The 27,651-nt window shown below is 28.1% G+C and overlaps 2 protein-coding genes across 7 annotated transcripts in view; both read left to right on the top strand.

Annotated features, from left to right (window-relative positions):
• Nca (neurocalcin homolog) overlaps positions 1 to 27,651 on the top strand; it is a 54,808-nt gene that overhangs the window by 8,102 nt on the left and 19,055 nt on the right. The window lies entirely within an intron of this gene.
• The window catches only part of LOC118074331 (neuronal calcium sensor 2), a 46,768-nt gene that overhangs the window by 7,987 nt on the left and 11,130 nt on the right, over positions 1 to 27,651 (top strand). For 2 of the 5 annotated variants that reach the window (XM_035095458.1, XM_035095460.1), the window contains 2 exons: positions 15,404 to 15,522; positions 23,560 to 23,703. In XM_035095458.1, the coding sequence (XP_034951349.1) occupies positions 15,404 to 15,522; positions 23,560 to 23,703 (263 nt within the window). Of the gene's footprint in view, positions 1 to 4,171; positions 5,066 to 15,403; positions 15,523 to 17,946; positions 18,058 to 23,559; positions 23,704 to 27,651 lie in introns of those variants that run through there. The other 3 variants (XM_035095461.1, XM_035095459.1, XM_035095462.1) reach the window with 3 other exon arrangements.

Genomic DNA, 27,651 nt, shown 5'->3' with positions numbered 1-27,651 from the left:
TCTATAGTAATAAAAAAAATTTGAATTTTTATATTTTTTTAAAAGTTTAGAATTAAATAAAAATCTTTCTTCAAATATAAATGATTTAAAATGTTAATCTTTAAATAAAATGTCTATTTTTGGCAAATTCTTAATATAAGTTTATGCCCTAAAAGTCACGTTTCTCTTGGCTTCGTCAGAATCAAGATATCCTAAATACGAGACCCGATTTACTATCCTGGGTATTAATCAAGTTAGGTAAAGTACAATTTCTCTAACTGGTAGCATACAACTTCGTAGGTATGACCTCTACGAGTAGTTTTGAGTAGATAAGAACTCTAAGGATTTTATAGTCATATGGACCCTACGATGAAGCAGAGGATTGTTTTTTTTTCTTCAAGGAGGGTTGGTAGAATTCGCAATTATTAAAAACTTATTTCTAGTCTTACTATTGAATGAGGAAATGTTTTAGTGTAACACAATATAATGAAACAATGTTGCTTATTTTTTATCTTGTGTGAGTTTAGGAAAATTTGTTCATCATTTTTGCATATATTTATATGAGTCAGCAATATATTCATGAAAGTTTGTATTTAGTATACTTTAATCACTTTACTTGGAATATAATAATAATACATGGTATAAAATTATTCATTATTATGATCAATATTGTTGTTATGTGTTCAAATATTCTAGACTATGACGGACAGAAAACAAGAATTAATTTGTGTAGCTTTAATAACTTGAGCTAAAATAACTTTGATACATAATTATTTTCGTGTAAAAAAAAATTGTTTAGCAAAGGTTCATCTTATGTTTACTATAATGAGTATTTTCTTTGTGAGAAAATGATGGATACATAAACACGTATGTAGTAAAATTAAATACGTTGAAAAATAATAACTAAATAATTTAGTTTACACAAAAAATGTCATTGTTTATAAAATATTTTCCTGAAATTATTATCTATTAAAATTTATATGAGTTCGAATTTTTTAAACAATAATAATAATACTATGTTATTTTGTAATTATTCAAATTTTTTGCTGTTAAGGGCTTGTACTATTAAATGTGTTGGGTAACTTTTTAATAATCAATCTTTGCTGAACAATTTTTTTTATGACTTGTTGATTATTTATATCAAGATAAAAATTTATTTTAACAGAAATGAAATTTCATTCTCAATTTATTACATATAAACGCAAAATTTTTATGTTTTATACTCAATTTATTTTTTATAGTATTCTTAATTTACCTTTAGAAAAATTATTTTTTCGTCATGCCTGCGCGGAAAGTTCACTTTTCCATTGGAGAGGGGTTGAACTTTCCACTCAGGTATGACGAAAAATTATATTCAGCCCTAAGGAGGACAATTAGACAAGCTTAAACCACGTGTTTACCCCCCTCGCCTTCGGCTCGGGTTGTAATTTTACACGTGGTTTGAGCTAGTCTACTTTTCCTCCCTAGGTGTGAAATATACTATTAAATATGTTCAATTCATTTATTGAATTTGCATTATTAAGTATATAATAATTCAATCATAAAGATATAAATCAGGGATAATTTTTTTTTATTAAATACTCGTTCAATATTCATTTCTTTTTTTAAATTATTGATTAAAATATTAATTCTTCATCATTAATTATTTACAAACACAATATTATGTTTTAAAATCCATTTATAAAGAATTTTCTCTTGAATATTGTTTGAAAAATGTTCCCATTTATTTCTCATATTTATTCATTCATTTTAAAAAAGGCTGTCGATGAAGGGTTACCATAGTTAATATACATTGTGTTTCAATACGGAGATGGTGGTTATGAATTAATAATTGAAAAAAAAACAACTGAATTACATGGAAAGTATTCGCATGCATGTGCTATCAAACAGAAGTGGCGCTCGTGCAATGAAGCTTGCATGAGCGTGACGAGCTACCATACAAATGTAATGAACAGTGCGCATTATCCTGTCGACATGTTGAGCAAGTGGAGAATATTTATCACTGTTGCTCCTCGAATCTCTAAAGATCCATTAAAGCAAGATACATTCTTAAAATCATTTCATTTCCAACTTTCCACAAAGTACTTCTAAGTACATATAAAACTTTGAATATTATTCTTTTTATCACTTGAAATTTATTTTATTCTTTTTCAACTAATTAAATTTTTTTAAACTAAAACCATCATTGTTTTTTATTTGTTGTTAATAATATAATTATTTTGTTTAAAAAAGGAATTATATGCTTTATCATGATGTTGTGATTTCATCACAGATACAAAAATTATTATAGGAAATAAGTTATTATGTATTGTTATAATGAAGAAGAAATGAAGTTTCGAATGACATCGAATTAACCCTAATCATGTATTTCTTATATCAAATCCGATGGTCTCATGAGATTTGATACTAATTCCGTTATCGCACGTGACAATACTTCTTGATTCAACTTATATCCATGTTAATTCTGAACAAGTCGAAAAGAAAGTATAATTAACTGTGAGAATAATAATTGCTAACGGTTGTAATCAAAATAAATTATATTGTTTGTACCTTCAACAATAATTATTATATTATATTATTGTTAACTTTACAAAGTTTGTAGGAAGGCTGACTACATGTATACTTTGATCACTTAAAATTAAATTTTCGATCAATGAAAGTTTGACCATTAAAATTATCTTTATTATAAATAACAATTAATTGTTAATAACAGAATTATTTTTGCTATCAAGTATTTTGTTTAATAGAACAATATAAATAATTTAATAATTATTATAATTAATTAGTGTTTATTTATTTATTACTAAATACAAAACTCTTCAATAAAAAATCTAAAAAATTGTCTTTAAAGAATTTTTGTATAAATTAATTGTTTAAAAATTGGCATGAGCTTAATTTAATCTTTCTCTCTAAATTGATTCAATCAACTCAATAATTTTTCTATCACTATAATTTTGTTCATATTTATGATTAACTGTAAAAAAATAATTTAAATGATTGTGTTATCATAATTACACTGTCTACTTCTATTTAATAACAATGTTAGTTTTTCTACTGGAAATTTTTAATTCATTCATATATTCAAAAATTTCGTTATTTGAAAAATTAATAAATGCTTAAATATTAGTCTTTGTCATCTTTACTTATCCAGTTACTCCATTAAGACCTATTTTTTTTTCATACAAAAATCAAAATAAAAAATAATTCGATATTTAAAAATACTCATGAGAAAGAAAAACACAACTTTCTTCAATATTTATCGAAAAAATTCATCTTATCATCAAATATAAAAATATCTTTTATTTCGATTACTATCAAAAATGCGTCAAAGAAATCTAAAAATAAAGTTTTTTAGTCATTTGTCAAATTTTATATAATACACGTCTGACTAAATCCGTACTTGCTCTACTTAAATATTATCTCTCGTGTTTTTCTCCGCAGAATTAATTCACAATATTGATTTGTTTTTTAAATAGTACACTTATAATTCAGATCATCTCATTTGATTTTTTTTATCGTTTAAAAATGAATTTACATAAACGCAAGTAGAGCGAAAGAAAAAAAAAAGAGATTCAAATAATTTTCAGTTTTTTTTTTCCTCCTACTGTCATTGCAGTAAAATTTTAGCGACAAAAACGCAAAGCGAAAAGGGGGCGAAAAAGTATTGAGACATTTTAGTGATATTTGATGAAATGACTTCCTGGCTTTTTTCCACTTTATTTTATTATTTGACCACGAGACCAAGCTGACAAAAAGTCGAAAGGTCATTTCACAAACGAATAATTTGGATCATTTCCTTTGCTCTTATCTGTCTTATTCAAGGTAGGATTTATCTGATCGATTTGTCACTCTGCAAAGAGAGTCATCACTTGGGATTAGAATGTTGGAAACTCTTATAGAGCATCTCACTATACGACCTGCTTACTCATCTACTCAAGTTGGCTTGGTAGGATATAAGTTATAACGTGTATGATGGTGGTAAAGAAGAGAAAGACTCTAGCCCACGTGTATGATACTCGCGTCAATCCAGTCGAAATGTCGATGGCGTCAGGGGATACGATTAGATAGGAGTAGAAGAGACAGAAACAGCTGGATTGTAGCGTCGCGTCAGCAACGACGGCGCCAACGGTGGTGGCATCGAGCGCCTATCGCTTAACACGCAGGATCAGCACCGGGAAGAAGAATGAGTGAGCGAGACTCTCCAGTGTCGCTTTACTTCACTACCAGTACGTCTGCCGCTCTCGGCTGACAAACAGGAGCACTCATTTACGCGTGTTTTTTGCCATTCGAATTTTTATTTATCTCTCACTATTACCAAGTAACGGATGAAGATAGTAAAGCCTCCTTTGATTGGATATCGGACTTATACTAATAGAAGTGCCAGAGAGACGTCCAAAGTGCAGAAGGAGTGTCTTGGGATCTGCATAAGAGAGAAAAAGTCAAGGAGGGTCGAGTTGAGGGTGGGTAAATTGTGACGAGACTTGTGAGCAGGCAAAGAGTAGGACAACCTAAAAAAGCTTGAGAATAAAAAGAGCTGAATGTATGAGACAATAATGCTGAGGTAGAAGCATGCAAGTTGATGCTTTGTGTTTGAACCAATGTACAAGCATTTTTGAAGGGAAAAAAAAACGTTGATATTGATAAATAAATAAATCGATTAAAAGAATAGTCAGTTAATTGATATTGGAAACTTAGGCTAAAGTGATTTGGGAAATTAATTTGCATTTGATTGTTGGAATAAATAAAGTGTAAATATTAATAACAGTAATGTGTTGTTGGGTTTGAATTTCATCAGGTAACATATGTATTGGTTTATGTGAGTGTTTCGAAGATACTGGAAATAATTAATAGCTGAATAAGTATATAAATTAGATTGTTAGTAAGGTAATTAATTAGAGTCGTGAGTTATTGGTGACAATTTGATGGTCAGAGTATGGGAAATGTCTGATAATTGATAATCATTCTGAATTACACATTCCACTGTCTATAATATTACGTATTGTTGCTCCAACTGACTTTGTCTACTGTGTGATACACAAATTTGCTGGCTTATAGTGTATGTGTTGTCTGTAAATTATCGTGACAGGTAAGCCACTAAAATTTATAAGTTTATCGATTGTATGAAATATTCAATCTTGAGGTAGACAAGCAATGCATAATATTCATCACGTTTACTTTGTTACTTTGCAATAGTTTACTAGTATTGCTGAGGTTTTGGAGAGTTTGAGGGAAAAGAGAGAAAGGGTGTAGAGTCGTGTCGAAAGGAGAAGGAGATCAGGAACTCCTTGAGAGAAACGTCGTGAATAATGTAACAAAGACAAGTCAATGGATCCGCGCGCTTTTCACAAAGCTCTTGATCTTTCTCTTTACATCATTTTCCTTTTTGTGACTTAATCATGAAACGGTTTGGCAATCCCGACCTTAATGGAACTCGATAGTGAATTTTAGAAAAATTTGTCTAATTATTTATGCTGGGTTACTTAATTATTAACTTTATTTCATGATAAAGCTTGTCATTATATTTTGTCTTTAAATTTGTGAATAATTCTAATTTTTTTTATTTATTTTTAGTTTTATATTACGTAAACATTATATCAATAAAGTTAAACAGGATTATTGTTATTGATAATTTTTTCAATTAATTATTGTATTAAAATTCAAAAATAAATTTATTTAGACATACTTTTAAAATAAACGTTAATGAGTGGGTTGATTATTTTAAATGTACATTTAGTTTTGGCATTTAAACTTTTTTAATTCAATTAAATACTTACCCTCTGAGGGTTGTAAATATTAATAAAATTTAAAACACATAGATATCGTTTACTTGTCGTATACAACCAAAAGTCTTTAATGATAATTAGTTTCTTTGTACTTTTATTTTACTTCATTGAAATGAAGTTTATTTTTATCAAAGAAATATATCTGGTTAATAGAAATAAATAGGTTTTATTTGAATGAAAGATTTGAATATGCAGATAAAGAAAAGCAATAAATAGAATAAATATTTTGAAGTATTTTATTTGAAAGAGTGAATCATTGAAAAAAGCTCAAGAATGTGATATCATTTAAATAAATATCATTTAATATAGATAAATACTTACCACAAGATAAATAAATAAACATCTAAAGATTAATTGTTAAAGTAAATTGTTTCAAGTACACAAAAGTTAATTAAATAAATTAAATAATCAATGTGGCAATTTTTGGGTTAAAAAAATGACCCAAAATGATGAAAATCAATTAACGAACATTCATTAATATTTCATTAAGAACTAAAGCAAGCGTCTCTGTAGTATAAATTACGGTGAAATACGAAATATTTCGTTAGATTGTTCATTTCGCAATAATTAAATGTGCATATTGTTACAAAAGTGTTCTGTGCTAATTAGTTAAAATTAATTAATGGAAAGAATATTAAATAGGCAGTAGAATTCATGTGTTGCAAATAAAAATGAATTAATTGACATTTAGAAGATGTTTATTTTTTATAATTGATTTTTGGTAAAATTTTATAATTTTAGTTAATTTACACTTGCCAGAAACTTTACTACTTGCAAACTAGAAACTTTCTTGCTTAAATCTATAACATTAACGTACGTCTAACTTGAGAAATGTCTTAGCTAGTTATTGCCTCGAGGCAAAACCACGAGAGACGTAATTGGAGTCACCTCATCGTGAACGGCATTTCATTATAATAGATTTGCAGTTAGCCTACCTGAATAGTAAGAGAGAATGAAAGAAAAAAAGAATTAAGTGTATAAATGTCGTCATGGACATAACTTATTTGTATTCTGATGAACACAGCTCCCATATCGTTCACTGTTTGATACTTTTTTATGCTTTGATTATCGTACAGTTTCACATTAAAAAATAATTACAAGGTTTCATTTAAATTATAGTCTCAATTTCATTCTTTCTTCTCTTTTATCATCAACTAGATGATAGTTAAAATGGCAGTTAAAGATCTTAATTGGTATCATCTTGAAATCCAATAAATATTTTTTAGTCCATTAAAAGTGATGTAAATCCATTCACTACATACAGCTCCGTTAGTGAAGGGTATGAAAGGTTTTGTTTAGTAAAAAATGTTTTGTCTCTAAAAATGTTTTTTTTCGGATTTTTTATTTTATATTTATTGGCCATTTTGTCCTAGTTGATACTTGTATTTGACAGACAAAAATTGACAGAAAATTTAAAATTTAAAAAAAAGATGTATTTTTAATATGATTTTAAATTATTGTGATTTAAGTAAATGATTAAAAAATAGGTAGGGGAAAGGAGGGTAAAATTACGTTTTGTTTCGTATTCTATTTTACCCCACCTTCGTTTATGTAATAAAACATACATGTTTTCATATATATTTTTTTAATTAGAACAAATATCTACATCACATTAAAATAATAATTGTTGTAATCAAGAGCACACGAACGTACTTGTCAAGCAGTCTCAAACCCTTCAAAGCAAACTAGAATTTCAGTGTTCTTCAAACAGACTGGAATGATTAACAGTTTAAGTAGGAAAAGAAATAATTTAAACTTTCAACATTAATTCACAAAAAATTGTTTAAAACTATTTTTACATTGAATTATTAAATAAAAATATTAATGACACAATGGCAGTATTTTTCAATGAATTCTTGGCAAAAATGCAAAAACTTTAAATCTAAAACTTTATATTCCGTAAAAATTCATTAAAAAATTAAAATAAAGTCTATTGTAACACTTTAAGTAGAAACAACTCATAAAATACAAAAGAATTTGAAAAAATTTCATTAACATTTTATGAAATAATTAAAAAGTGGCTACATTATTTGAAAAGTTTATTTCTAAAGTTATTGGAAAACACTTGAGAGAGTCTCTTTATTTCCTCATTAGCCAATGAATAACGAAAATCATATTTATAATCAATATTTAGTGCTTTTTAGTCGCCCATTAAAATTAATGATGATAATTAGAAGAAGTGATAAAAAATTCACTGATGCTACTGTTATTGAGATATACCTACACCATGTCCAATCAACTCTCGTATCGACCTTGATGACACGTCCTACATTGATGTTCAATGGAATGTTCACATTGATTAGTTAGGGACAACCATTTTCCTTCGGTTTTAATCAAAACTTTGAGTGTCGATATTATTTTTTTATAGATTTTCATTAATATTATTGCTTATGATATTATTATTATTATTATCAGTCTGATCTTTCGAGGTCAAAATGACAAATTTTTGTGCCATTTGTTGAATGTCTTGCTATTTATATCCTTCAATTGTGTAAGAATACACTCTCATCGCGTTAACATTATATTTAAATGATACTTTCTCTCACCCAGTTGATTTTTTAATGCTGTGCACGTGCGACAAGGCAAGGCCTGATACGGTTTCCTGTTTCGATACTCACGTTTAACTGATTCAATTCAATTTGCATTTTACGACCAAATATGTACACCATAAAAGCCTTTAATCCACTCACTTTTACCTATTTTCCTTCATTTTTTTTTATTATTCCAATTGATCTTTTTAACTTGATTATCATAGTACGTTGATAAATAATTCTTTAGATGTAAAAAAACAATGATATAAATGTCAATTCATCGTGACTATGTGGGTATTACCCTCTTCTAAATATCATATTTACAATCTATTTACGTGACATGTTAAAAGCCTCTATGTACATCCAAGTTCACTTGTAATGATTTCGTGTCATGATACTTTCACCGACATATGACAGAACAAGACAATAGCTCAACTTATACCAGTCTGCTTGGAAGAATTGTGCCACTCGAAAATGCAACAACTGCTCTGAAAAATAACAACTAAATAAACATTAAATAATAAAATAATATAAAATAAACTTACTTTGAATTTACTTAGTCGGTAAAGAACATTTTCATTTAAGTATCATTAAATTATTTTTTCTGGAAAATACGATTTTCATTCTGAGCTTTATGATATATATGAGTACAACTTTTTTATATTTCTATTTTTCTGCTTTAGGTATTTGAATTATTTTATCAACTTCTGTTGCAAAAAAGAGATATTGTAAGTTTAAAGTTTTCATCGCGTTACAAATTCCAAATGTATTATAATAAACATACACTGCAAATCGAAGTGTTTTATTTCAATGCACTAAAAGTGTTTTAATACGACATCATTCATTTGATTAATATTTTAGTCACTTTAAATGCATTAAAATAAAACACTTTTCAATTTGAGATGTCCAGTGTACATGTTTTTAATACTAAACCTTTTAAATGAACTGTAAATTTTAACACATCTTGAAGTGTGATAAAAATAACTACAAGGATTTATAGTTTTTATACAGATATTTAAACATCAAGGTGTGTTATTTTGATACATCTCTGATTTACAGTGAGATTATTGGTATTGTGACTTACGAACAGTTGAACTTCAATTAAATTTTGATGCGGATTTTTCTGTTCAAAAATTAGTTTATTCAGTACGATTTTTAGATATGTTTGATAGTAATCGTTTCAGAAATTTCAAGATTTTCTACTCCTAATATAGTTAGTCTTAATCATCAACACTTAAGTATTCAACTTAGATTATTATTTATATTTTAAATAAAAATTTTAATGTGTAAATAATTAATTTTTCTATTTTTCCAATTTAATTTTAATATTATCATTATTTCTATGATTCATTTTGATAAATAAAATTGTCGGATGTAAAAACTGATTGCATCGTAATGGTTTAATGGTTTATTTGTAAAAAATGGCCCAATTATGTCAAAAAAAAGTAACAAATATAACGGAAATTCTTGTCAAGCTGTTTTTTATTTGTTTTCTTTGTGAGACTGAGAGAAAAAAAATTTCAGTTGGGGATGTAATTTTTTGTATCCAATAAATTCTCTTGAGTATGTAGTTAGAGTAGTTACAGATCTTGGGGGTTGATGTGACTTGGATGAAAAATTGATTAAATCATTAGTTAAGCAATGTATTGTTGATACATAAAAAAATGTTATACTGAAAGTAGTAGCTAATAAATTTTCTCAACACATAAATTTGATCGTATGTCAGAAAGCAATTTTTTATTAAACTGTGATTACTTAGATTTGAAGAAAATCATAAAGATTTCATCATTAGTTGATTGATATTCCCAATTACATATTATTTACTTTGTTTTATCCATTTTTTCCTCATGTCGTAATTTTAGTGAAATATTTAATAAATATTGCTGTATATTTACTGTATATTTTAGTGTTTTATTTTAAAACATTCAAAGTGTTTTAATATGACGTCACCTATTTGATTAACATTGTTTCGATTTTGAAACACCTAAAAACGTTTCAAAATTGAGACAATGTTTTAAAATTTTAATATTTTAAAAAAGAGCATTAAAATTTACAGTGTTAATGATTAAAAAAATCTCCTAAATTAAGAGAACATTTTCTTATAAATGTTTAAGAAAAATTTTATATTATACCAGTTTATTTTATACAATAACAAATTTTTTTATTTTTGTAAATATATTATACGAATTGTATCTAGAATGCATACAATTTATACAAATTGTGTATAAAACGAAACCAATTTATGTACAGTTTCGCTTACACAACGTCACCTTATTTGTATTGTAAAACCAAATTGTTGGTTTGGAAGAGTAAAATTAAAGATATAAACAAAACCCTCACACTCGCTAGCCAGCCATGAGCAGAGCCACGACCCAGTCCGGAAAGCACAAGGCACAACCAAGCAACTAGAGGATGAGGTGTCTCCAGGGTCCCAAGCAGTTGCGCACAAGGAGAAGACTCTTGCACACCGCCAGGACACCGCAGCCATATCTACCGATGAGGAGCAGAGAGAGACTCCGGCCACCACCTCCCCAACAACAGCAGAGACACTGGTCCAATGTGCCTGTTGTAGTGCCCTCTGGATAGCCAAGTTGTTAGCAGCTCTCATAAACTTCTCCTGTCTAACTGAGTTGCTCATTGGTCCTGTTAGGCACAAGAGATAATGGGAGGCTGTCAAATCAGCTGGGGGCTTTGTCAAGTAATCCCACTCATCAGAGAACCAAAGGCACATTGGACCAGTGGTCCGCCAATTGTCTGAGGCAGTGGCTATTCTGACGGAGATTGCCAAAGGGTTAGGAAAGGATGCTGACAGGAACGCCAACCTGTTCAAAACAGCCATGACTGACACTGCACAGAGGGTAAAAACAGTACAGCTATCACTGCTTCAGGAAGTGGAAGCAATCACTGGTCAGGTTGCAAGGACAACTACCCCTGTCTTCACTGCACCTGTACTGGTAGATCCGTCTAAAGGAACACCATCAGCTGGTTCACAGATTCTTGATTACCAGCAGCCCTCAACATCAAACCAAGACTCCCCGACTTTCAAGAAACCTCTACCTGTTAGTGTTAAGCTCAGGAGGAAGAAGTAAAGACCCAGAATATTATAAGCAAAGATGTAAAGAAAATTTAGTCGTTACAATTGGCGCTCGAACGTAGGACTGGAAAGTTTTGAATAAGCAAATAAACTATAGGCTTTAGAGCTTTAAAAAGAGTTAAATATGGAAGCCGGTCTATCAAGAGTTAATATCTGGAGGTTAGAGAAGCCGCAAGTTAGAGCTGAGTTAGAAGCTTGTGGAATTGAGATGCCATTTAAAGTCCCGGTAGCACAACTAAGACAAATGTTGCGTGATGCCATCATGGATGATCGGAGTAGGGGAAATATGGAGGACAATTTTGACATTGAATCGACGAGTGGAGATACAAGTGAAGGTCAGCACACAGTCAGAGAAAGTAATAAAGACAAATTAGCGGAACCTAACATACCGACAGTGATCAACAATATCGACGATATACCCGGTCTAAGAGATTTATTGACGCAACAATTAAGGGAGCACATATCGAGAGCACAATCTATAGTTTCCTTTGGTCATTCTACGCCGCAATCAAGTAGATGGCGCGAGCCAGAATCAAAAGAGGAAAGGGACCTAAAGATAAAAGAGCAGATCCGGAAATGGAACGTCACATTCGCTGGAGGCGAAGATGTAGTCTCGTTTATCGAAAGAGTTGATGAGTTGTCAATAAGCTATGATATAGCAGACAAATATCTTGTGCAGTGCATCCCAATATTATTGAAGGACAAAACCTTGTTGTGGTACAGAAATAATAAGAGGAATTGGAAAAATTGGGAAGAGTTTACTAAAGCTCTGAAAGAATTTTATTTACCCACACGATATCGAACTCAATTAAGTTTAGAAATCCAGGATAGAGTTCAAAAACCTGGAGAAGCAGCACGCGATTTTATTACGGCTCTGCAGACGCTCATGCGTAGACAAGGAACTCTAAGCAACGAAGAACAAATAGAAAGAATTCATGAGAATTTAAGACAAGAGTATAGAAGATATGTTCGAAGATGTGATGTAAAAACGATAACAGATATCATCAGTATGACCAGTGAATATGAGCGGTTAAGAGATGACGAGAAGCGGTTCAAGTCGTCTGGAGTTAATGACTGCAAAGAAGAAAATAAAAGACGTAACAAACGTAGTTCAGATATTAATATGGTTCATAGCCTGTATGACAGTAAAGAATGCTGTTGGAAGTGTGGGCAACAAGGTCATAAAAGTTGGAAATGCCAAAGTAAGCCACAAATCTTTTGCTTTAGATGTGGTAAATTGAATGTTCGTGCAACTCAATGTGGATGTCAACAAAATTGGAAAACAATTCAAAAGAAGAAAAGGATAAAAAAAACTCGAGATCAGAAGGAACCAACGGAGAACATCGTGAATCCGATACCCAGCATGAACGGAGAACAAGGATTAGAAGAGATTGACGAAAGACCTTATTGTGACCCACTAGACAATGAAGATACCGATCAAGAATCAGCATATAAGTTAGCAAAAAGGCTCCAAGTATTGAGAGGTGACCACAAAACCGTGATTTCTGGACATTCGGGGGTGGCAAAAACGATTTCAAGAATCGCAAATAAGTATGTTCGGCCAAGAATGCAGAACGAAATCAATAGATACGTTCGTTTGTGCAAAAAACGCCAACGATACGAGTCCCCTCAGAAGCAGACGTCAGGAATAATGGCAACTATCAATGCTACGAAGCCATGGGAAATTATAGCAGTCAAATTACAAAGTCCTTTTATCAGATCGTCAAATGGACACACTCAATTGTTAGTAATTCAAGCTTCAGAAATTTGTAGAGTTCTAAAAGAAGAAGTTATTTACCAATTTGGTTGCCCGAAGACAATCGTCACGAGCAATGGCACTCAGTTTACCAGTAGGAAATTCCAGAAATTGTTGAAGGATTTCGGAATACGACATGTGGAAACTCCACTATACTGTGCACAACATAAAGGAGTTGGAAGAACTAACAAGGTGCTAAAAACCATGATTTTGCAGCACGACAAGAAGTTATACCAATCTTCGGATAGAAATTTAGCTAAGCGGAAGTTTGCAAGTAATGAATCTACTAAAGTCAGACAAGTCTATCCAAAATATGACAGAAAAACATTACCATCAAATACGATATCAAGTACTTTAGAAGAAATGAACCGGTCAAGACATTTGCAAGATGATAGAGTTTTAGCATCTGGAAAACAGAAGAAGTATTACAGTAAAAACAGACGGAAAAGGGTACCAGGTATAAAAAACATGGTAACTAAGAAAGAGTATCTTTCGGCAGCAGCTAACCATTGTGCCGCCAAACTTGCCCCTAGATATAACGGCTCATTGATAGGACTTAAAATGTACGTAGATAGCGCGAAATTTAAATTATCGGCGAAGCCTATTAAAACCATGTATTAGAGAGAGAGGGTCATAAGAAACGTAATAGATCTGAGAGAGAAAGATATTGTGATGATCTTGTTGCCATGACGACTCCCCCACGCAACTTACCACAATAGTGGTGGGGGATAGCAAAGTGGGCGGAGCCAAACAGTATAAAAGAGCTGGATTTTTCGCTATTTCTCATGGGTCGATAAAATGGTTTTACTGATTATCGATTCTCAGACCAATTAATTTTCTATAATATCGGCCTTAAAAATGTAACTTCGTTACAGTATCTACATCTAAATTGTATCTTTCATCATTTTTTCTTCGATAAAAATCGTATTTAATGATGACAATAGACAATCTATGGTCATAAAAAGACACAGTTTGATCAGATTTTGTCTAATATAAAATACAACTTTTTCTATTCTTGTTAAACAAGAAGTCCTGGAAACTACAGATTATAAATAATTTATGAGTTATCAAATATTTATTGTAATATCTCAAAATAATATTTAAGATCACTGTAAAATTAACAATCGATTTTATTTTGATAATAATAACTTTTTACTTTTTCTAAAAACAAGACTAGAAACAAGTTTTCTCACAAAATAAAAAAAAGTTTTTTGCAAATAGTTGATAGTTGAACTAACCTACTTCAATCATGAAAAAAACTCATTGACTCTAGTGTGACTGACAAATCAACAGCACATGTTATGTTCATGGCAAAAAAAATAAATAAAATAATACCCATTTTTGAATTTTTTCTGTATCATTCAGTTTCTTTCATTCATGTTCGGTCAATTGAACTAGACACGACAAGTGTTTCTGACTGAATTACGAGGTGATTTTTTTTTAGCTGTGACTATGTAGATTACCTAGTGATATTAACTTTTTACAACTTCAATGGTAGCAAAAACTCATTTAGTTTCGTTTGTTCTGTTGACACAGTCAACAAGAAGCTCTAGAATATTTTTACATTATTTTTTACATTAATTAATATGATTAAAGACTTTTAAATTGTTTTTCAAAGTAAAATACATTTCTTAAGAATCTATCATATTTATTTAAGAATTTTAATTTCTTGAAAGATCTAAGTTGTCATAAAATAAAATGATATTCAAGGATTTATTCGCATTCATTTAGAAATGAATTCTAGAATAATAAATTACTTGTTTGGTATCTTAAACTATTTTAAATATATCTTTATATGTGTCGAGAGATTTTTTAGTGAAATTATAACTTTAAATTCACATTAAATTGACTTAGTTTTTGAAAGTATAAAAATTTTATTCCAAGTCTCTTTCAGTTTGTTTTAAACATTTTAATTTTTTCTTAAACTTCATTTATTTGGAAAATACTCATTCCAAAGTATTTTCAGTTTAACAATAATTTTAGTATTTTCAAAAGTTTTTATTCCAAGTTTCATTTAAATTTTTTACTTATTTTCTTTTTTCTTCGTCGTTATTTTTCGTTACCAATTTAACTCTCTTATTTTCAGAAAAATACCTCAGGAGTAACTTTCTAAAACAATATATTTCATTTCTATATGTAAAAACGTATTGTATGTTGTTATATTTCGTGTATTACACAATTCACACTAAACACAGAATACACAACTAACACAGATATAGCATTAAATTTTACTTCATTTATGTTTGTGTAACTGTTTCAGTATTCAAAATGGGTTGCTTCGGAAGCAAAGACAAACTCAGCAAAGAAGACATGGATTTTCTCAAGTCACACACACGATATGATGAAGCCACCATTAAGGAGTGGTACAAAGGATTTAAAGTAAGTTTTGTTTCAATTTTTAATCATACATTCTTTCTTCAAACTATTTATTGAAATTGATGTCAACGATAAACACATTATTGATTCTATTAATAATTAAACTGATCTGCATGAATATAATCATCTGTATTTCAATCTTATTTTTTTTTTTTTTTAATTTTGAGATGTTAATTAATGATAAAGTAATATCTAGAAATTCTTAACCAAATATTTCGATAAGTTTTAAATGTCACTAAGTTTGAAATTTCCACTATCTCTAATCATCAGTTCTTCGAGACTGAAGCACTAATCAATGTTACCTGTTTGATTGCTGTTTTCTATTTATTATATTTTTGTTATAATACTTATTTTCCAATCACGAACAATAACGTATTCTTCAAGAAATAAATTGTTTTCAAATAAGAAACAAATAAATACCACTTTTTAAATGAATAAAAATGTTAAGAGATGTAGATCTGTATTATAGACGGTAATGCTTGCATATTTTAATAATATTTTATATTATTTCCAAGTTGTTTATCAAATTAATTATCGGTTATATAGTTTCCAACGATATTCAACCCTCCAATGATTCTCTCAGTCTTCCACATAAATCGTTTAAAAATTTAATTAACAGCTAATTTTTTATTCAATTAAAAAATTGTTGGTTTGAATAAAAAAAAATAATTACAGAGCAAAAATTAAATGTAAATTAATTCGCTGCTCGCTCTTACTATCCTTTAATTAATTTTTTTAACACCCAATCAAGCATATCTATGTCAAAGAAAAAGTTTTGTATATTAATACTCAAATTTCGATTAGTTAATTATATAAATCTATTATTAAAATTTTACCCAACCAATATTTCCACTCAATTATTTATATTGAATGATTTAATTAATGATTATTAACTATCCATTTTCATATACATATTAAAATGCTTTATATTTTAATTAAAAGTAATACAACATGGGTTCAAATTCTTACTCATTATTTAAAAACTGTTGGATTGTAAAAGTACTAATTTGATTTTCATTTCGACATTTAATTTGATATTCGCAATGTTGACCTATTGTTTAATAAATAAAATAACATGTAATTATTTGCATATATTGATGTATAGAATGATTAGTGTAAACTTTATTCAAATCGAGTTGTCCTGTTCGTTAAAAATGAATTAATATTGTTTGTTGTAAAATGCACCAAAATTACTCATTTTTTCACACAATATTATTAAACAAAATCTTTTAATTATTTTATTTCAAGGGTTATTATATAAAATTTTTTAAGTGTTTAATTTATCAAGTAGAGATTTTAATTTTAAATAACAATTTTTCTCCATTGATATGATTTATTTGAATTTAAATATTTTACAAAGATGAAATGAACTTGATATGAATGAACAGTTAATATTGAAGTATTCATTGGAGATAAAACTATTGTTTGATCAACGTTTAAAAAAAAATTCATTTTTTCCTCAGTATCCACAAAGCCATTTATCTTCCATTTTTAGACATTTTCGATATTATTAATTAATTCTTGTTTAATTAGCGAGTCATTAAAAATGCAATGTATGGAATTCTTTAGAAAAAAATTTAATGAACTCGAGTTAAAAAAGACGATTATACTCATACTTAACCACTAAACAGAAAAATTATTGTCCATTTTTTTATTAAACTTCTAGTGGATATCTATTGCAAAACCGGACAAACTTAGATCTTTTGATTTTCTAGTAATCTCTAGATAGACATATTCTGTGGCTACTGCAAGAGGGAGTGAGATAACACTGAGCTTATGTTGAAATCCTTTCATAAGTGTTTCTGTCTATGCTCTGACAAAGTTAAAGTTTACTCAACTCTGATCTATTGAACCAACTCATCAACAATAAATAAGCTTTTTCTGATCCAAATAAAAAAAAATGCTATCAATCTGGATTTAATTCCAATTCTTCTTCCTTTTTTTTATTATCTTTAGAATTAAATCGTTAAAGAATTTAAATATTCATAACAAAATCTCTCTTTCTCCTGAATATTGTCACTTTCACAATCGAATATCAGTCATCCAATAAAATTGAAGTCCTTCAAATGGCTTTTTTACATTTAAAACCCAACTGTTTCTCTAAAATTCAAATTACAATTAAAATCTTTTGACACAATACAAACTCGTATTGCTTTAAGAATAGTTATATTCTTTTATTGACTTGACAATTGTTTCAAACACTATAATACTTTAATGATAATTTACTAGGTTCTTAACTGAAATCGACAATTGCATACTACACAACTATCATTTGACATCATTTGTGAATCTCTCACTGCAATCGTATTATGCAATTGAAATGTGTTGAGAGGTGTCTAGCGTATCTACTAGTAGAAGAAGGTCTCTTCACGTTCTCGTTTAATAAAATATGTGGAGCAGTACATAATGTGCTTCCATAGACTACTATCTCATTTAAAATAACTTTGAAATTTTCTTTTTTAGGAAAAACATCTTTTTTAAAGACTTGACTTAACAAGATAAAATTTAAGCGGTTGCTACAAGAATTTACTGTTAACAGTAAGAAAAAATAATTAAGTAGTTCAAAAGCTTTAGTTGATAACTTGTTTCAAACTAATAATCGCATTCATAAGTAAACAGTTTGCGTCTAAAGATAGTTGTGTGTATTTTAATTATTCGAACTTTTAATCAAAGTGATATTCAATTTAGAAAGTAATTGATGTGAGTTTAAGAATTCATTTGTTCTTTTAAATTTTTTTTTTGTGGCTCTTTGAAAAAAAATCTCTGGTTTGAAGTTTTCTATTTAATAATTTTTTTATTCTTAACAATTTATTCAATTTTTTGATTCAGTATTCTTTTTTTTTATTCAAACGAGGACTCTAGAGAGATTCAAAGAAAATATTTTCAGAATTTCTAAAGTCTGTTTATAAGTCAGAATCGGTTTTTGAAATTCTTACCCAATATATCTCGATTGCATCTCTTCAGATCGATTTTTTTATTCTTGCAGAATCAGCTCGTTGCATTATAAGATAACCAAGGGATGGAAAATTTGATGTAGAGTTTAGGTAGAGAGAAAAAATTCCATACATTTTCAAAGAAATTTTTTTTGTTTCAAAATTTACTTTGATTTATTACTATTATTAATGACTTTCTAAACTATTGTAAAATATTTTTATTCTACAAATTTTGAAGTCAGCTTTTGCCTGACTTGACTCCTTTATTAGTATTTAATTAAGTCAATGTTATATTATATGTTTTAAATAATCCATCTTTTCTTGACGTCACCAATCAGTCTTCTGTTAGGACTTATTTTGAAAATTCTCGACAGCAGTAATATTCGTTTCGTTTTTCATTAAAATAATTTCACATGATATTTGTAGACTCACATCAAGAACATAACGTTTTTTGAATTTTTTATTTAGTCTATCTAAACTTAATATCTTCTAAAACTCGTTATTATTAAATAAATTTTCACTTTAAAACATGCAACGTCGTATTTGTTGATATTATTTTGTTAGTTTTCCCTTTTCATCTACAATTTTTTTAAATGTTTACATAAGCAAACCTTATTTTGATTAAAGAATTTAATATCACAAAATATTTTTCTTTGTCGATAGTGACATTTATTTAGTTTTGATATGATTCACATTTATAAATAAAAATTCTTCGTTTATTAACTTTGAGATTTAAAAAAAAATACTTTTTTTGTCAATTTTTTTTTTCTTTCATAAAAAAACTTTGGATATACACTAATAATTGAAGCATCAAAAAACTCCCTAATAACGTCAAAAAGATGTTTATATTATTTAAAAGTTTTATTTACAATACATTCTGTTTATTTATTATTAAAAAAGATTATTCATACTGAATAATATTTTTGTTATTGTAAATAAACGGTAGATAAACTTTTTATAATACGAAAAGTAGAATAATAAAAGTTATTTTTGCTATCAAAGCGTTAAAACTTTTTAAAACTTCTTGCTTCAAAAATATTAAAAGAATTTTACCTATGTAATTTAAATTATATTAGGTTCTTGTAAGAAACTAGATTGAGCTCATTATTCCCTTTTGTTTCGCACGTAAGATAAGAGTGTCAGAAAATAACCAGTATTTATACTAATCAAAATAAAATTCTACTCTTATACTTGAAACTCCTTTTTATTTCACCTTTATTGCTTGCAAATTTTATAATAGCATCAAAAAAATTAAATTAATTAAAAAAAATATTTTTAGTTCTTCTCAATTTTATAATGTTTAAAATGATATAAAAATTTTAATCAACTGATCTTCTATGAAGTAATCTACATATATTTTTAATGAAAATAAAAGCTTATGAAATTTTTTTAAATTTAATTTTCAAAGTAAAATATTAAAAATATGCATGCTGTTTTTATATTACCGCATGAAATATAAAAAAATTTTGACAGAAGTGCATTTATGATCTAAAATAAATTTTCTCTATTACTTGTCTAGAGGCTACTATTTGCCAAAAGTACTGTTGATTATATCCTAGTAATTCTCATTATTATAACTCAATGTTATTCTATTTTAAACACAAAAACATCTCTAGAGTATTATTTTTTTCTTACAGCTCACCTTATTAATCAAGCATTTTAATCAAAAATATGTTAAGCTACAAAAAAGTTCATTTATCACTGGCACGCAATTTCCTCACATTATTTTCCTTTTTTTTCATGATCATTATCCATTTCCGTGAAGGATATTATTAATCTATCCACATATATACGTGTATGATGCTTCTTTTAATACCTATTATAAATGCGTCTGATGATATAGTTATTTCACAGTCATTCATTTATCATTGAGTTCAATTGTTACTGTTATTTTCTATTCAACAATTTATGAAGAAATGTTAACAAGAGCTCTTCTATTTAGTCTGAAGGCCAATTGTGACGTGTAGGTGTGTATTCAAATGTGGATAAACTCTTCATGATATCTTGAAAATCTTCAGAAATTCAGATCAAGTCAACTAAACACCAGAAAGTTGAGGCAAATTGTTGTTGAGGGTTGCCAGAGAACATGGCTCTTCATGTGAGACTGTATGCTTTGCATGTTAGCCAATACATTTATAACTTGCATCAGGATGTTAAAGTTGCGAGGTCAAGCCTATTTGCACGCGAGAAAAGAAAACGATGTATTTTTTTCTTGATTCATCTTGTTAATGTAGATTTAATAATACTTCAAAAGATTTTCATTTATTTATTCATCATCATTACTTGTATCAATTTATGCTTTTTTTAACATTATAATAAAATCATAACAATATAGATTTGCTATAAGTCAAATAGGATTCGAGGACCACTAGTAAATAACGACTCGTCCCGAGGCAACGCGAGCTATTTTAAATGTTTAAACGAATGTAGGTCAAGCTAAAGTGCACCACGCCTTCATCCATTACTAAGCGCAAGCAAAACTTGAGGGATCCTGAAACAAAAGCTAGCACTAATTTGAAAAATCTGATAGAATTTCAAACAGAAACACTTTTAATCAAAAACACTTTGAATTGAGAATGAAAAAAATTTGGCATTAAGAGGATGTTTTTTTGTTTTTTCAAGTCCAAAAGTTAGAAGATTTGTGTGTGTGTATATTTGACGGATTAATCTATTAACACCTCATGTGAGATTTTTTTAGAAATGGTACTAAAGTGCATAAGAAAATACTGAGGTTTTTTTTACGTAAACAAAGTTGAGTAAATCTCATTTTCTCTACGACAATTCTCTCTAAGATAGAAATTTTCGAACCATGAAATTGTTTTTAGTTTGTTCGAACACCAAAATGAGACATTTATTATATATTTTGTCTATTTTAAATAATGTATGTTTTTACTATGTAATTTCCTAAAAGTTTTATCATTTGACAAGTCTAATGGTAATATAAATTATTCGTATCGGTTTTCGCAAGTGTAAAATGTAATAATCTAAATTTTAAGTGGTACGAATTCGGGATGTTCTGAGTGTTAATTTCGAGTATAATCCTGTTAATACAATAACTTGATCCTTATAATTTAATTCACTTTACACAATAAAGTACCTAAATTACTGTGCTTTATCGCATAACTTATTTATGCGATTAACAGATAATTTATTTAACATTATTATAATATAAATTACTACATTGTTCCATTCCAACAATGCTTAAAAAATTCAACTATCCTACACAGAGAGAATTTTTTCACTAAATGTAAGTGCAAAAAGTGACAAGTCCACGTTCCGTAATTTAGAAATAAAAAATTTCTATTCGATAGTAAATTTCGAGTGTCTTAGTAAAATAATTACTTAGGATAACTAAACAATTACTTACGACAATTCAAAATTCACTGTTGCACAGTACACTTATCATTTTTTACTTAAGGTTAGTACAAAAATTCTCTCTGTGTAGAAATATAGGGTAAAACTAACAACGGTGAAAGATTTATCATACAATCTTTTATAGATAACTATTTTTATAAAAGATATATGTTAATATTAAAACAAAAAAGACTGAGTAATTTTTATAGATGGAATAACTTTATTTATAAACTTCATAATTAATTTCTTGACCTAGAAGTTCAATTATCATTAGTTTTAATGAATTGAAAGTTTTTAATTAAAGGTATACATTGTTCTTATCAAGATAAATAAAAGTTTAAAATGTATCAATTTTTGATTTATTTTTAAATAATAAAGATTAGAAATAATTTATTAAAATTATAATTAAAGTATTTTTGATGTTGATCATTTATAAATATTATTGAGCTTAACTCTTATTTTTATCATTTTAGTACTATTCTTATTATCTTTATTGATTTAATCTACACAGAGAGAATTTTTGCACTAACTGTAAGTCAGAAATGGCAAGTGCTCTGTACAACTGAATTTTGGGTTGTGGTAAGTAATTGTTTAGTTATCCTAAGTAATTACTTTACTAAGACACTTTTTAAGTTTCAATTAACTTACAAGAACTCGAAATTTACTATCGAATAGAAATATTTTTACTCCTAAAATTCGAAATGTGAACTTGTCATTTTTTGCACTTACATTTAGTGGAAAAATTCTCTCCGAGATCATACATGTTACTCCACTAATGTTCACTTTATACTGAATGTCGGTGATAGTAATATGTCTAGAATCTAGTTACTAGAAATATCCTTTTCTAATAGCCGGCAATATGATAAAACCCGATGTAATAGAGGAATAATTATCAAAGCATAATTGAAATACACTGAATTAACGTTTAAGAATTATTTAAAAAAATATTATATTGCTGCAACAGCTCAAAGCTGTTATTGAAACCAATATTCTATTGTTGCAAAAAGATAATCTTTTGTTCTCTTAACAAGACAATTTCTATTACTGCTCCAGTATAGTCTTGTCTTTGCCACAAGATGTCTTCAACAGAGTCACTATTTGGCTACTACAAACAAACTATTATCCTGGAGCACAATTTTTTTTTTCATGTCCATGCCATATTCACTGTCAAAATAAAAAAACAATGCAATCATTAATTTCTATTTGTTAAATATTTTTCATTCACCATAACGAATATTTTTCAAGTTTTAATGTAATGGTGAAGTCGAGGGTAACATAACCGTCATATAACCACCGTTAGTAAATAAACTAATAGGTCAAGAGTGTGATGAAAATAAGCTTTAAGTGAATGTTATTTCAAAAAGAATCAAAATTATTTCTAGTTTATGTAATGTTTCCTCTTTTGGAGTTGTCAATTTTATTGATCAATTTTTTGAATTTATTTTTATTATCTATAAAATATTCTTCACTCTAATTTTTATTATCTTTTTTGTTGTTAGTTTCTAAATGCAAAATAATATTTAACTTATTATTTTTATAGTTCATTTATTCAATTTTTTTTTACAGTATAAATATTATTTTTCTCTCAACATCACCTATATTTTATATCGAACATTCTGTTGGTATTAAAGATGAAAAAAGTTTGTTTCAATAGTATCGAAAAAACATTCCTAAAAAATTTTAAAAGAATAATATATCTATATTTTCATATAATCCGTATAATACATAAGTTTTGTCTGTTTTATTTTTACAGCAAGACTGTCCCAATGGTAGGCTAACGCCTGCTAAGTTTGTCGATATGTATAAAATGTTTTTCCCATCTGGGAATGCTGAGGAGTTTTGCGATCATGTCTTCCGAACATTCGATATGGACAAGAATGGTTACATCGACTTTAAGGTGAGTTTAACGTGGAGTGTTACACAAAAGCACCTGTTATTATAACTTAAGTGATATCTAACTATATACACTTTATACGCACCTTGCTACGAGACGATCAATACTAAAGAATATTTTTTTTCGTCACTTTCGTTCCTTCCTTCTCAATATATTTTTCTTCTTTTCTTCCACTTTAATCCTTGAAATTTTTTCTGAGTTTATCTTGCTTAAAAAAGTAGTTCCACTCAACCGGTGTGTATTTCTAAGCTTTCATCGTGGATTAAGTTGACAAAATTTAAAAACAATTTTTTTTGTTTTTTTCAAGACAATAATAATAAGAGTAAAGAAACGTATATATGTTAATTTGATATATAAGAAAAAAACAAATTTTATGCAAATTATATTTAAATGAGTACTGTGCAATCTTATTTTTATTACTTCACTATTTAATTTTGCAATAGGTAAATAGATTTAATTAATTTCAAATTTACAGGCGTATGCTTATGCGAATTTGCATGTAAAAATAGACACTAAACTTTTTTTTTCTTCTCATTTTTCCTGGAGAAAAGAAATGATGGAATTGTAAATGTTATTAAATTATGACTAAATGAAAAATGGATTAAGGAAGAAAATTTAATTGTCAAATACTTGGGGAAAAATAAAGTGTTGGGAATAAATTAATGTTAATTCAATTTACATTTCAAAGACTATTAAATAAAAATATTTGATGTAAATGTCGTAATTGAAGAATCATTAGTAAGGGCTATCAGAACTTTCAAATACAATCAATCTAATTTTATAACGTAAATAAAAGTTATAAAATGTTAGGGAATTCTGTCGTTAGAATAATGTTGAAAAAATTAAAATAAATTAATTTTTTTGAATTCTTGAGTATTGAATAATGATTTATCAATATCAACAAACAAAAATATTCAATTAAAAATCTATTTTATATTTTTAAAAAGTACGAAAATATTATTAAATGCATAACATTGCAACTTGTATTATTTGAAGACTTAAATTTCACAAGATTAAGCTTTGCTTCAAGATAAATTCGTTACTATTTTTTTAAACCACGAATAATCTTAAATACATTTAGCAAACATTTATTATTTTATAGTGAGATTTTTGTTATCAATTATTAAGAAAATAAAAAACATAATATAAAAATTAACAAATTGTACACGCAGAGAAATTTATAGAAAAAATTACCCTGAATTTATGGTAATTTGGTGGTACTGCAGTGTGGGGGTAAAAATGACTATACACATTGTAAAAATTACTAAACTGTATAGTAATTTTTAGGGTAAAATTAGAGTAAAAATTACTTTGTAGTTACAATGTGGACAGTAACTTTTACTATACATTTCTCTGTATGTACTTGAAAAAAGTCTAATAATAAATTGAACAATATATTATGACTTTCGTCGTTCGATATCCAATGAGTTAAAATCACAGCACGCTTAAATATTCAACGTTAGCGAATATTTATTTTTTTATTGCACACACGGAAATTATTGCTTATAATCATTTATAATGAATTATTTTTATTAATTAACTTTTTAAAATAAGTAATTGATAAATTAAGTTATTAAATCAATAAAATCAGTTACTTCATTTGCAACTTAAATGAGTAAATGAATAAAATACCATTATAAATATAAACAGTGACTGTTTTATATTCAAGTTACACTACTTTAATCCACTTTTAATCAATGCATTAATTCGTCACAAGCAAACATAATTTAAAAGTGGTAAACATCTACTTATTTGAAAGCTTTAACTAAGTTGAAATAAATCCTCATTTGATTGAAGTACATTTATTCGGAAAGTAGAAAAGCCGGGTACAAAGGAAATCCTGTTAAGGTAGTACTTAATTATTGATTAGACATTAAACATTATTCACTCAATAATTCCAAGAATCAATAAAGTTTTATCGATTAATTGCTTCAAAAGTAATAAAAATAAATCTCATAAATCTGAAATAAAACTATTCCACTAACAAACCTATTGAGGTATCAAAATGGAGAACTAATGAACGAAAAAACTCATCAAAAACTTGGAAAATTACCATTTGAGTTTATTACCAAAACAATCGGAATTGGAAAACTGCTTAGTAATACTCCAAAAAGCGACAAATTTTTGAAAGGAGTCAACTTGTTATTTCAGCGATACAGTTATCTGTATTCCAAACCCATGAATTTACGAGGGAAATACTGAAAATTCAGCTTGAAATGTTGGATTTCCATTATTCTGAATTCAGAGAGCATAAAGGATGAGATTGATAATACAAACTAATTGACTTATATGCATATAATTTAGTGATGCACAAATGTTTTTCACAATATTATTCATCAACAGCAGCAATACTGGTTTCATCTTTGTCATAAACGTCAGTGCATTTCTACACATCTGATGCCGAAGAACATCTGAACAATGCTAGCTTTGTTCTTTCGTTAGACTAGACTAGACGTCAATGAGCATAAAAGACACCACTAGATCGTATATGTCCAAAGAATGTATATGACATGAGAGCAGTAGTTTCATTGTTTAACATCATCCATGTTGAAAATAACAGCCATTTAATACCAACATACAATCAAATACTCAATATTGTATGTACAATTGTAAGTAATAATACAAAATATAGCCTGAAGACGCCAGTTAGAAATCAAAATAGGAGGTAAAGAACAGACTTGTGGAAATATCCGCTCAATAAATGAGAATATATTGCCTATACTCTACGAGAGTCTACACCCCACAATATTGTTGCCACGCCCGCATTTATACCTGCATTACTTACAATCAGTAGTGCATTTTCCGAACTCAAGATCGAGAATAATATCCCCTTTTGTACCGTAAAATTGTCCAAATTATTGTCCTGCTGGGATAATTGGCGAAATTGTAGAAAATGGGTTAATATAGCAGAAAATTCTCCTCATTTTATCCTAAAGCTTTTGAGAACTTTCTTAGTCATTAAAACCATTTTGCGATCGATTTTTACCTTTTCTGGTTACTCTATTTACTTCGATTAAATAATTAAATTATTTACTACTTTTTATATCCTTCTTTGTGATGGAGCAAAGTATTACCTTGAATTTAATGGACTGTTTTGTTCTTGGAATTAAATCTTCTAAGATATCTGAAACATCTTATAAATAATAATAATAATAATAATAATCCAGCCTATCCCTTTATAATCACGTATTGAATTTTGCTTGAAGGTAAATTTCAAGTTTAGTGCAATTTATAAATTGCAATCTCTTTTTTTATTAATCATGAAAAGTAGATTCGATACTCGTTTTTTTTATATTGAATCAGAATTTTTTAATGATCAATAAATAGATTTTTTGTTCGAATCTTAGAGATTCTATCGAATTGATCTTTTCCTAGTATTTTTATTCAGAATTTATTTATTATAATTGGATAAATTATTCCTTTCAAAGCGATTTCAGTTGAATGGCATCTTCTTGATATTCAACGTCTCTACTTCTTCACATTATTATAAGTAGATACATACTCAGAACAATGGTAGTTGTTTGTAGATAAGCTTTACAGATTTTAAGAAGTCTAAATGATAGAACGATTTTTTTTGGTTTAATTTGGTCTTCACTTTTAGCTCGATTTGGAACTCTATTTCTAAACACTTACCAAGTCATTTTTAAATTCAAGGAACTATTTTACTTTGATCAATAAATTATTTAAATTATACATGTGTACAATACAGGAGTTCCTAGCTTTGACAACAAGTTCAAACGAGGCTATAAACTGGGTTATGACTGGATCAGAACGTTATTTCATGTACATTTATGGTTTAACGATGGACCTATTTTGTACTCCTATACGGAATTTTTCATTTTTTAAAAGATTTTAAAAATCTTTTTTTATTTTTACTCAAATATAACTGAATAGCAAAAAATGGTATCGAACTATTTTTATTTATCGCAAAAGTATGTAGGGCTTTGATAG

Source organism: Chelonus insularis, unplaced genomic scaffold (genome assembly GCF_013357705.1).
Source record: "Chelonus insularis isolate UGA/USDA-ARS -01 unplaced genomic scaffold, ASM1335770v1 contig_135_pilon, whole genome shotgun sequence".
NCBI lineage: Eukaryota > Metazoa > Arthropoda > Insecta > Hymenoptera > Braconidae > Chelonus > Chelonus insularis.
This window is presented reverse-complemented; position numbering and strand designations above follow the sequence as displayed.